The sequence below is a fragment of the Helianthus annuus genome, chromosome 15, assembly GCF_002127325.2.
Source record: "Helianthus annuus cultivar XRQ/B chromosome 15, HanXRQr2.0-SUNRISE, whole genome shotgun sequence".
Lineage (NCBI taxonomy): Eukaryota > Viridiplantae > Streptophyta > Magnoliopsida > Asterales > Asteraceae > Helianthus > Helianthus annuus.
In genome coordinates this window covers 56,043,352-56,056,725 of record NC_035447.2, presented here as the reverse complement: position 1 = coordinate 56,056,725, position 13,374 = coordinate 56,043,352, and the positions used below count along the sequence as shown (strand labels likewise).

Genomic DNA, 13,374 nt, shown 5'->3' with positions numbered 1-13,374 from the left:
TGGCTCACAGTCTAGCAATTCTGTTTTGAGCTGGGCGAACCGTGGGCCACAGTCCTGAACCGTGGCTCACATTTTGGCAGTTAAATTGTTTGTTTTTCATTATTTAAGCAATAGAACTCGTTTTTACTTAATATTAACACGTCAAAACTAACGATTATTGTGGTTTTGACCATAGGTGATGCTCGTTTGTTGTGGATGTTGATCAAGCAAAGGAATCAAGGACCGAACACAAGTTTTGAATGCTTCCGCGCTAATCTAATCTAGTTTTAAAACATGTTGTTTTGTAAACTATTTTGAATGTTGAACATTTTAATCTAGTTAGTCGACTATGTTTAAATACTATAATGGCGTACATCTTAGTTATTAACTAAACTTTTGTTGGTCTTGTATTTCGAATCTAAAAAGTCCGTATTTTATGGTTATAAAATGAAATTATAAGACGAGTGTTACAAGTTGGTAATCAGAGCTCAAGGTTATTAACAAGGTGTGTTCGGTTCAGGCTTGATCAATATCCGGTAAGAGTTAATCATTTTAGTAGGTTCTTTAATGTAAACGAAATAGGAATTGATATGCACGGGAAGAGTGTGTTAACATACTCAAACCCGGAAAGTGCATGAAACAAGAACGATGAAAACAAGTAATGAACTTGAATAAACCAAAATAAATAAACCATATGCTATAGATGAAATGTTTAACACTCGATGTAAACATTTCAGTTTAAAGATGGCGGATAAAGATAACGATGATGCGGTGCCGAAAGTCACCGAGCAAATAAGAGAAGTGATTGCTGAAGAGGTAGGAAAAGCAATCGAAAACAGTTTGTCGGGTTTCATCGATAAAATCCAAAACACGGTGTTATCAATGGTGGATGAAAGAATTAAGAAATTGGAGGATAATGCCAATTTAGCTAAGGAGAAATTGGGAGAGCGTAAGGGTTGCTCGTACAAAGAATTTATGGCATGCAAACCACCACTCTACAACGGAGAAGTGGATCCGATAGTGTGCCAAAGGTGGTTGAGTGATATAGAAGGGGTGTTTGAGAGAACCCACTGTGACACGAATGACTTCGTGGCGTATGGCACGGGTCAACTGAGAGGTCAAGCAAAAGACTGGTAGGATAATAAGAAAAAGGAAATTGGTAGCGAAGAGGCGAAGGCGATGACATGGGACGAATTTAAGGTACCATTCCTTAAACATCACTTTAACAACTGCCACTAAAATCAATAATTAGAACGATAATTAGTTGATAAGAAAACCATAATTAAGACACCCAAGTAATTCTGCACTAACCCTAAAATTTTCATAACAATTGGAATCAGGATCAGGGCCCCTAAAACTCAGGGGGGGATAAACCCTATTTGATAATATCTAAACGAATTTTGCGTGGAAGTTAAGTTTCGGTCGAAACTGATTCAGCAAAGCTATACCCACAGCAAGGCTACCCTAGGCTATATAGGTATCCCAGGCGAGTCGCGACAGGGTCAGGAATATCTTCCGCGACACGCGGGGAAGTCCAATTTCAAGTATAAATAGAAGGGGTTGGGACTTGATTTCAGACGTTAATTCGACGAAGAAATACTCTCTGTAGGTCGAGATATCACTATTATAACACAATTAAACACACACTAATCACGAAGTGCTGCCGCTATCAGGGTAATAACTCGATCGCTATTACGATTCAACGTCCGATCGATTATAACTATCCAACGATTGTCCGAGTGCTGCTCAAATTGAGCTTGTACTTTGATTATTCGTCGTGATTTCGACTTGAATATTAGAGTGCTGTTCGAATTCGGACTATGCTCTGTTATTCGTTGTGAATCCGATTGAATTATTAAGTATCGCACTTGTTAATCGATGTGAAGGTTTGATCTCGTGAATTGACGTAACTGCTGAATTAGTTACTAACCTATTGTGTGTGCATTATTATTAAATTAGGTTAAATCAAGGCAAATCAGTAGGCTTATACCTTGCCCGTTAAATCTGCAATGTGAGTCATTCCTCTATTATAAACTCTTTTCTCACAGTTTGTGAGCCAACTATTTTACAATACTCCAAATTATTTTCCAAAGTGTTATAATTACAGGGATTAAGTCGTGGTTATCTTAACCGCTGGTTAGTGGGGTATTGTGCACATTACTAATTTCTCACGGTTAGGCAATAAGCCCTAACATGGGTTAGGCTAATAAGACCTAACAGTGACAAAACGTCACTAATTGGGTGACTGGACCCAATAGTGGTATGACCATCGTCACACGGGTGGCAAGACCAGATATTAATTAAGATACTGCCATAGTAATCGCTCTTATGCTGTAATTTATAACTATGTGTCATTTTATCAAAATGAATGATTCACTCAGTATTTCCCCGCTGACAAAACCTTTTTACAACATGTTTCAGGTGACATACTGTGATTTCAGTACACGTGCTACGGTGCACCATCAAGCTTGAAATAGTGGCTCAATTAAATAAATAAACATGTTTGTAAAATAATGAAATGAGGATATTTACGGGGTTTACCCTGAAATGTAAATAAATAATACTCGGGCAAATTTTTAAGTTTAAACCGATCCTGTTAAGACTTCCGTTGTAAACATAAATACCACGGGTTTTCTGTCCCGCGGCTCCTGGACCGGGTCAAACCGGGGGCGGGGGCCGTGACAATCACAGTCCCAAAGTGGTTATCAATCGAATCAAAGAAGAATTTATCCAGCTTAGACAGAAGGGCGAATCTATTGATAAGATCACGGGAATCTTTCTCGACAAACTAAGGTTTTGTGATGAATTGGTGACAACTGAAGAACAGAAGGTGTATTATTATTATAACATGCTAAGCGCGGAGTATCGGGAGTTCATGACTCCCTCAAAATACGAAACCCTCACCGAAATCATCAACGCCGCTCGGGAAAGGGAGATTGTAGGTCCGGGTTTCGGGATCGATACCGTGATTTTCATGATTATGTTCATAAATGGAAGAGATAAGAGATGATAAACAAACAAACTTTGTATTAATCCGGTAGTAAAACATTACAAGTCGGCCCGATTACATGATAACCGAACTAATACCAAAGAAGTATACATCCAGGGAGAAATCAAGTGGTGATTTCTCCCGGTGAGGTCTCAAACCTCCTCTAACTCTCTTGTGTTGCAAATGACAAAGTGTTGGTATTTATACCCAACACAGGTTGTACGGTCGAAGGATCAAACTGACTGGTCGATAGATCATCTGTCGACCATCCAGCTTTCGAAAGATACACATATACCTCGAAGGATGACATATCCTTCGAGGTCCATCTTCAACCTTCAATGGATATCTTTCGAGCTCATCGAAGGATATACACAATCCTTCGATGCCTTATCCTTCGACACCAAACATTATACAACCATAATTTGTCTAGCAAACACACACGGTCAACCGAATAACCCTCTCGTTTGACCACTTCAAACGAGCGGGTCTATACACGTTCGATAGACCGTTTCACTAACTATTACAAATTCAGCATAAAATAATAACTAATCTATTCGACAAGCATCGGACACAAAATCTGCATCAACAAATTCCACCTTGTCCGTTGCTGTCGAATGCTGAACATGCAACTGCAATTGATCTTCAGTCAAGTATTCATCTTCTTTGTGTTAACAAATTCCCCCTTGACCGATGATCCAGGTAAGTAGTATCTTGATGCTCCCTGTATAATATTTCCCCCTTAAAGTACGCGTATCCGTGTCGAGTGTTGTGCAATTTCCTCAAAAGGCTCAATTGACCGATCTTCCGTTGATCTTCCAATACTCCAACCGGCATTTGATAAGGGTTCCATTCTTTAAAAACTGCATCAAGTCTTGATCTTCAAGCATACTACATTGATAGAGATTTCTGGTGAACTGTCTTCAGTAAACCGTCTTTGTGGAATCGACCAAGTAATGCACTTTAATCTTCAGCATCAACACTCAGGAAAGTCAGCTAGACCAAGTGTATCCCTTGTAAGCTCAACCAAACGGCACGCTTAGTTGAACTACATCCAGATCTCATTGTCTCGCCTTTGTGAAGTTGACCACGTAATGCACTACGAATCTTCAGCATCAGTACTCAGGAAGTCAGCTTGACCAAGTACATCGTTTGCAAACTCAACGAATTGAGTTACCCCCAGATCCCTGTAAAATCCCAAAGAAACATCAAACCCAAAACCGAATCCTGCAGGTCTTCAGCCTTGAATTATCAACTCCCATAAAGATTCCCCCAGGTCTTCAGTAAACAGCGCTTTGAAACAACTGTCGACTTTAGATACCTGTATGTTTCCGTGCAAAACCCTTCACGCTGGCTGGAGAATTAATTAAAATCCTCAAATATGTGTCTGTGCAAAACATTCCACGCAGAACCGTATGTATCACCAGAAAATCACAAACTCTACCACCTGTGATTGCGTTTAGAAATTTACCGAAGAAATTCAACATATGAAAATTTTTATCCCCCCATTTCTTTGGTAAATGTCTAAACCTTAACAGATTCTTTCCACTTCAAAGAAACTGTCGTCAAATGTTCACCAATTCCCTCCACTGAGCGGAACTGTCGTCAATCTTCATTGAATGTTCTCGGTTCCGAAAATTCACGAAAACGACTTTCTTCTTTGCATATTCTAGTTGAATAAGAACGTCCCCTAGTACCCCTTAGGATCCGACTTGTATCCCTCCAAAGACTTTGTGAACTCGTTAGGACCGGTATTGACATTCTAGGTTCATTCATTCGTTACCAAATGCGAGAATATGACAATAAACAAAAATATTTCTTCGTTGCATATTCTAGTTGATAAAGAAATTTCGCCTAGTACCCCGTAGGATCCGACTTGTATCCCTCCAAAGACTTTGTGAACTCGTTAGGACCGGTATTGACGTTCTAGGTTCATACGTTCGTCTTCAAATGCGAGAATATGACAATAAACAAAATGCTTTCGAACATTTCCGAATAACTGGTAACAATCATAAATATTGACGTGCGGAAGTGAACATACCGTGTTGTTTTTGGCCCATAATAGTCGCGTCACCATTTTTGCCATTTGCATCGGTAACCGTGATTACCCCACATTTTTCAACAATCAAGTTTTCATCATCTCTTGTTTTCATCATGCCGCATCATCCCACGCGCTCCCAAATTAGTACGAATTTGATGTTGAGATTTGGAAGCCCGGTTCAAATAATCTTTGCGAACACCCGACCCCACTACCACTAGTAATTTGTAGAAACCATCATGTGAGCCCATAATGTGATAATGGTTGCTAGTAAATTGCTAGTGGGCCACAAATAAAAATTCACGGCCCATTTTAATTAGATGGCATCTAATTAAATCCAAAGGTGAGTGGCCCAAAAAATATTGCCCATTTCATTTGATATTTTATAGAGGCCCAAGACATGAGTTTGTCAACCCAACCATAACATGAATTAGTTGATCACTTCTCATAAATCACCAGCCCAAAAAAAAAATACCTTAAGTGGGCTCAATATTTAAACATGTGTGCCCCCTTAAAACCCCCAAGTGAGCCCAACAGAAGCCCTAACTGCCAACATAAATTATGTCGATTTTTTTTTCTTTGCACAGCCGCCACCCAAATCAAAAACCTCACAAAGAAAAAGTGCAGCCGCTTATTCTTCATGTCAGTGAACAACATCAACAGCTCTTTCTCTCTCTTCGACACAATAACAACCAGCAGTTCTTTTCTCTGTCACTGATCTTTCGAAGTTAAGGGTGAGGATTATCATTCGAAAATATCAGATCTGGGATCCTTCGAAGTTGTTGATATGATGAACTTTCGAAACAGATAAGGGTGACCCTTCGAGAAACAGATAGTTGATCCTTCGAAGAACAGATGATCTTTCGAAATAAAACAAGGATGACCCTTCGGCACAGATAGTTGATCCTTCGAAAAACATATGATCTTTCAAAGTACTGTTTTGATCTTTCGAGAGAATTTGGATCTGACCCTTCGAAATCAGTTGGGGAAAGGTTGATCTTTCGAAAATGATTGGGTCTTTCGAGCAGCTTGTTCATCTTTCGAAATATGAAGATGTCAAGAACATTAAGAACACAGCTACTGTGTACATAGTTATCGATAGCGTCCATAGCGGACGCTATTGCGAATAGCGTGGCGTGGCGGCCAATCACCGCTACAAGGTGCATAGCGACCACATATCGAGCATATAGCGACTCCGACGGCGAATTCCGGCGAAAAAAAACCATTCCGGTGATGCTTTCTGCCGGAAACCAGGAAGAAGATGAAGAAGAAGATAGCGGCTGAAGTTATTCAGCGTGTTTAGGCTTTAGGGTTGCTGGAAACCAGGAAGAAGATGAAGAAAAGCCAGCGGCTTATTCAGTGTGTTTAGGCTTTAGGGTTGCCAGAAACCAGGAAGGAAGAAGATAGCGGCTGAAGTTGTTTAGGGTTTTAAATAACTTTATATTTTTTAACATTTAACCCCTCTATCTTTCACAAGTTTCCATTTAGTCCCTAAACCTTATAAAGATTATTGAAAAAGTGTAAAATAAGTTTGTATATTTGTACATTTAACCCCCTTTATTTTCACTACTTTAAATTTGGTCCTTAAGTTTATAAATTTATACCTAAAAAGGTATAAAATTAACATTATATATATAAAAAAAATTATAGATAGCTATTTTTTATTTCTTAAAATTTTAACTACCTTATCGCTATACACGAAATAGCGGTCGCTATCTCATCGCTATCGCTACGTAGCATATAGGTACCTTATCGCTATTTGTCGCTATTCGCTATCGATAACTATGACTGTGTAAATCTGCAGATTCGATGAAAACACTTTGTAAACGATTTTTGATGATGATAACTTGAATATTTAGGAGAAAAACATAAAACCCAACACTCGTTTTAGCACAGATCTGAATATTCGGGTCCAGATCTGAGTTTTTCTCATTTTCACCATTTTTTACATCTTGAACAAAAACGCACAAAAATCACAGATTTAGAGCACATGTGACTTAGTAAACGGTTAGATTTACTAAATCGGGCACCATGGCTCTGATACCAATTGTAGGTCCGGGTTTCGGGATCGATACCGTGATTTTCATGATTATGTTCATAGATGGAAGAGATAAGAGATGATAAACAAACAAACTTTGTATTAATCCGGTAGTAAAACATTACAAGTCGGCCCGATTACATGATAACCGAACTAATACCAAAGAAGTATACATCCAGGGAGAAATCAAGTGGTGATTTCTCCCGGTGAGGTCTCAAACCTCCTCTAACTCTCTTGTGTTGCAAATGACAAAGTGTTGGTATTTATACCCAACACAGGTTGTACGGTCGAAGGATCAAACTGACTGGTCGATAGATCATCTGTCGACCATCCAGCTTTCGAAAGATACACATATACCTCGAAGGATGACATATCCTTCGAGGTCCATCTTCAACCTTCGATGGATATCTTTCGAGCTCATCGAAGGATATACACAATCCTTCGATGCCTTATCCTTCGACACCAAACATTATACAACCATAATTTGTCTAGCAAACACACACGGTCAACCGAATAACCCTCTCGTTTGACCACTTCAAACGAGCGGGTCTATACACGTTCGATAGACCGTTTCACTAACTATTACAAATTCAGCATAAAATAATAACTAATCTATTCGACAAGCATCGGACACAAAATCTGCATCAACAAATAGAGCTGAAGAAACAAATTGAGAGGGGTGAAAGAAGGACGCAAGTGGTTAATCCAAGTCCTACGAAAAAGGCACGCACAAATGACGCATCAAAGAATCAAGAAGGAAAAAGTAGTTCACCAAGCTGTAAAGTATGCGGGAAAGGGCACAAGGGTGAGTGCCGGTTTAAGGACAAGCCGTGTCCTATATGTGGGAAGACAGGGCACACGGCTGCGTTGTGTCCGAGGAAAGTATCGGTGTGTTACAAATGTTATCAGTCGGGTCACAAGAAATCCGAGTGCCCGGAGTTGATCGGAATGAAAGATGACAAGAATACACATAATGAGGCACCGAGAGCAAAGGCAAGATCCTTCCAGTTAACAGTAGTGGAGGCAAAAATGGAACCCGATGTGGTCTCAGGTATATTTGCTATAAATTCAATTCCCGCGCATGTGTTATTTGATACGGGTGCGAATAAATCCTTCGTTTCACATGGATTTATTCGACATCCTTCTTTTGTACTAACGAAATTACCTATGCCATTAGATGTAGAAATAGGTGATAACAAAAATTTCCTCGTGTGTGATATATGTCGAGATTGTAAGATAAGCATTGACGATGAGGAATATTCAATAGACTTGATTCCTATGTCAATGGGGGAATTTCAAGTAGTGGTCGGGATGGATTGGTTATCCCGACACCATGCAAAAGTCGTATGTTTCCGCAAGGAGATAAAATTAACATCTCCAAGTGGAAAATCGGTTACCATATATGGCGAGAAAGGGGGCAATCCTGTTATGTGCTCAATGTTAAAAGCTCACAAACTCATGAGGCACGGTTGTAGGGCATTCATGATATACGCAAAGGAACCAGACAAAGGATCACTAAAGATTGAAGACGTACCGGTGGTACGCGAATATGCCGACGTATTTCCGGAAGACCTACCGGGGATACCGCCAGAACGGGAGGTAGAATTCGGAATCGAATTGATTCCGGGCGCGAAACCTGTGGCCAAGGCGCCATATCGGCTCGCACCTTCAGAATTGCAAGAATTAATGTCTCAAATTCATGATCTCCTCGACAAAGGGTTTATACGGCCGAGTGTGTCTCCGTGGGGGTGCACCGGTGCTGTTTATGAAAAAGAAGGATGGGAGCATGCGCATGTGTATCGATTACCGGGAGCTGAATAAACTCACGGTGAAAAATCGATATCCGCTCCCAAGGATTGATGACCTATTTGACCAATTGCAAGGCGCAAGTTGGTTCTCCAAAATCGACCTTAGATCGGGATACCATCAGTTAAAAGTCAAGGAGGAAGATATACCGAAGACGGCTTTTCGTACACGGTACGCACATTATGAGTTCCTTGTGATGTCCTTTGGTTTAACTAATGCGCCCGCGACTTTCATGGACCTTATGAACCGGGTTTGCAAGCCTATGTTGGATAAGTCAGTGATAGTGTTCATTGACGACATCTTGATATATTCGAAGAATGAAGTAGAACATACAAGTCATTTGCGTGAAGTATTAGAGACGCTCAGAAAAGAGAAATTGTATGCAAAGTTTTCAAAATGTGCCTTCTGGTTACGAGAAGTGCAATTTCTTGGGCACATCATTAGTGCAAACGGAGTGTTAGTAGACCCGTCGAAAATAGAAGCAGTGGCAAGATGGAGTCCACCAAAGAACCCTTCGGAAATTAGAAGCTTCTTGGGGCTTGCGGGTTATTATCGGAGATTCATACAGGATTTCTCCAAAATTGCTATGCCATTAACCAAGTTAACCCGTAAGGACGAAAAGTTTATTTGGGGTGAAAATCAAGAAAGGGCGTTCCAAACGCTCAAGGAAAAACTGATCCGTGCACCGGTATTGTCATTACCGGATGGAACGGACGATATGGTAGTTTACTCGGATGCATCGCATTCGGGGCTTGGCTGCGTTTTGATGCAACGAGGCAAGGTTATAGCCTATGCCTCAAGGCAGCTAAAAACTCATGAAAAGAAATATCCTACGCATGACCTCGAGTTGGCGGCGGTGATGTTCGCTTTGAAAATATGGAGGCATTATTTGTATGGAGTAAAGTGCACTATCTTTACCGACCATTAAAGCTTGAAGTATTTCTTCGATCAGAAGGAATTAAATATGAGGCAGAGGCGGTGGTTGGAAACTGTCAAAGACTTTGATTGTGATGTACATTACCACCCGGGGAAGGCTAATGTAGTGGCGGACGCGTTGAGCCGAAAGACAGATTATACACCTATCCAAGTGCAATCGATGCAACTAATTGTGACATCGGGTTTGCTTGACCAAATTCGAAATTCTCAGACTGAAGCAATAAAGGAAGAAAATGTGAAGAAGGAAAGAATAGTTGGGCAGTTAAAAGACTTGGTGGTCGGTAACCATGGATTAAAAACTCGATTTGGAAGGATTTAGGTCCCAAACTCATGTGGAGCCAAGGCACTTCTACTTGACGAGGCCCATAAATCCCATTATTCGATCCATCCAGGGGCAACTAAAATGTATAAGGATTTAAAGCAAAATTATTGGTGGCCCGAAATGAAAAGAGACATTGTGAGGTATGTGGAGAAGTGTCTGACTTGTTTACAAGTCAAAGCAGAGCATCAGAAGCCATACGGTAAGTTTCAACCATTGGACATTCCAGTTTGGAAGTGGGAACAAATTACAATGGACTTGCTGACCAAACTGCCCAAAACCAGCCGTGGTTTTGATGCTATATGGGTAGTTGTGGATAGATTGACAAAAAGTGCTCACTTCCTTCCGATTCGTGAGACTTATACATCTGAAAAGATGTCAGAAGTGTATACCAATGAAATTGTGGCATGCCATGGGGTGCCGATATCCATTGTGTCCGACAGGGATACTCGGTTCACTTCGGACTTTTGGCGTAGATTCCAAGAGCAAATGGGAACTAAATTGTTCATTAGCACTGCGTACTATCCTCAAACGGATGGGCAAAGTGAAAGAACAATACAAACGTTGGAAGATATGTTACGTGCTTGCATTATCGACTTCGAGGGTAGTTGGGATGTCCATCTACCCTTGGTCGAGTTCTCATATAACAATAGCTATCACGCGAGCATCGGAATGGCCCCGTATGAAATGTTATATGGTAGAAAGTGTCGAACCCCGGTATGTTGGGGAGAAGTGGGTCCACGAGGATTATCACCTACTGATATAATCCGAACTACGAATGAGAAGATCGACTTGGTCCGAACTCATCTAAAGGCGGCCCAAGATCGACAAAAGTCATATGCGGATAAACGAAGGAGGCCGATTGAATTTCAAATGGGCGATAAAGTAATGTCGAAGGTATCGCCGTGGAAGGGAATAATACGGTTTAGAAAAAGAGGAAAGTTGATTATTGGACCATTCGAAATCGTTGGACGAATTGGTAAGGTATCATACCGTCTCGAGCTGCCTGAGGAGTTGAATGAAATACATAGCACATTCCACGTGTCACATCTCCAAAAATGTTTAGCAGACGAAACTACTCGTGTCCACTATGATGATATCGAGGTGGATAACAGCCTCAACTATGCAGTAAGGCCAGTTGCGATTTTAGACCGTAAGGTGAAAAGTTTGAGAAACAAAAAGATTAACCAAGTGAAGGTCAAATGGGAACATAGGAAGGGTTCGGATACCACCTGGGAGTCCGAGGAGGAGATGCAACGGCTCTACCCTACACTATTTGGTACGTATTTTGGTTTCGGGGACGAAAACCTCTTTAAGGGGGGTAGACTTGTAACACCCCGAAAATATAAAACATTTCACATGAGAATCATAGCATATAATAAACAAGAATAAGCTAACTAGGATAAATAACCCAGTTAGTTAGGAGCCTTGTAGTAACACATGAATGAGTTAAAAGCCAAAGGTATAAACTAAATAAGAGTGGAGGGACCTAGGTTGTCAAAATTGGAACTTATATTACTAAGTTAGTAAAAATAAGAACCAAACACCCCCAATTGAGGTCCCTGGTTCGATCAACAAGTAGGAGAGGGCGACCCCCACTCTCAAAAACCCTAACCTTCACTAATCTTTCAAATTGAAGGCTCAAACCAAGTCAAAATCGAAATCTGAACATAGAATCGTGATCACCTCGCCAAGAGGATCATAAGGTATGTAAAATTGGGTTGTTTTAATTCGATTCAAATCTCTAGCATATGATAAAAATCAAATGTTTAGCTCGATTTTGATGTTGTAATGATGAAAATAGAGGAAATATGATGTCTAGAGATAAACCCTAGGTGAATTCTTGTTAAAGCCTTGCATGCAAATAGTAAGATTCACAATCACCATTTTAGGTGATTAATGTGTTGGTAGAAACTTGATAAACACTAGGATTAAGACTCTTGTTTTAGAGTAAATTGAAATTATGAGATGATATCTAAAATTTATTGATGTTAAAATATGTATGTATGGTCTAATTGAAGTTAATTTGAGTGATAATTTCAAGTCATGAACTTGGTTTAAATCATGTAGAATCTGACCCGCTAGGTGTTCGATGAAACGCCTAAAAAAGGGTTAAAATGTTAAATGTTGGGTGAAAACGCAGATTTGTCTATGTTAAGAAATAATGCGTTAAAGCTTATAAAAGAGTTCTAAATTTGTTATGAATTGAACTCTTTAGGTAAGGAATCCGGGACGTCAAGCGGACACGCCAGAGGGGATACTCGTGGAAAAGGTGTGCTTTAAAGGTACGTGACTTTGGTCCCGTTACATTACGTATAAACGTTTGGTTTTAGCTTGTTAATAGTGTCATAATGTAGTATATGCGTTTGACGTGTCATTTAAGTGGCGAAGCCCACTCGACATTCAAACGGGTCAAAATATTGGTTAGAAATAGTTTGGCTTGACATTAAAGTGAGGATTTTCACTCGTCAACCAAACGGGTCAAAACTATGTCCTTATATCGATTCTTGCGCATAAAGATTTGAAAATTGCGCTAGTGCTAGATAGCAATTTTAGCAAAGAATGGTTATACTAAGTTAAGGTTATGAATCCGTGTCATCGGGTCGAATGGTAGAAACTAGTTGCAAGAATTGCATAAAGTGGCAATGCTTGAATTTATAGAAAACAAGCATGAAATTCGAATACGGGCGTAAAGCCATGTAATGGTATGGGTTCGCCAAAAACAATTTCAAGCCCGGGGAATGGGTAAATAAGATTAGAATGCCAAAGAATAAATTGGCGAACAATTTGCACACATAGTTAATGGGTCGAATAATCGAAACAAGGATTTTGTGGGCCATTCGTTTTTAATCCGGGTTTCGTTAAGCGAAATTTATATGGTTAGATCCGTAATTTTAATACAGACATATAGGAAAAAGAATCGGCTAAAACGGATATGTAAATAAAAAGTTATGGGGAATTAAGCAAAAAAAATTAATATAAGAAGGCTGAGCTGGGCGAACCGTGGGCCACAGTCCTGAACCGTGGCTCACCGTTTGGCAATTCTAGTTTGAGCTGGGCGAACCGTGAGCCACAGTCCTGAACCGTGAGCCACAGTCTGGCAATTCTGTTTTGAGCTGGGCGAACCGTGGGCCACAGTCCTGAACCGTGGCTCACAGTTTGGCAGTTAAATTGTTTGTTTTTCATTATTTAAGCAATAGAACTCGTTTTTACTTAATATTAACACGTCAAAACTAACGATTATTGTGGTTTTGACCATAGGTGATGCTCGT

At 40.1% G+C, this 13,374-nt stretch overlaps 1 protein-coding gene across 1 annotated transcript; it reads left to right on the top strand.

Moving 5' to 3' along the window:
- The first annotated feature begins 10,990 nt into the window (after positions 1-10,990).
- LOC110913760 lies at positions 10,991-12,385 on the top strand. The gene is made up of 2 exons (XM_022158580.1): positions 10,991-11,381; positions 12,321-12,385. Exons 1-2 carry the CDS (start codon positions 10,991-10,993, stop codon positions 12,383-12,385), a joined length of 456 nt encoding a protein of 151 aa, XP_022014272.1.
- Positions 12,386-13,374: the final 989 nt, after the last annotated feature.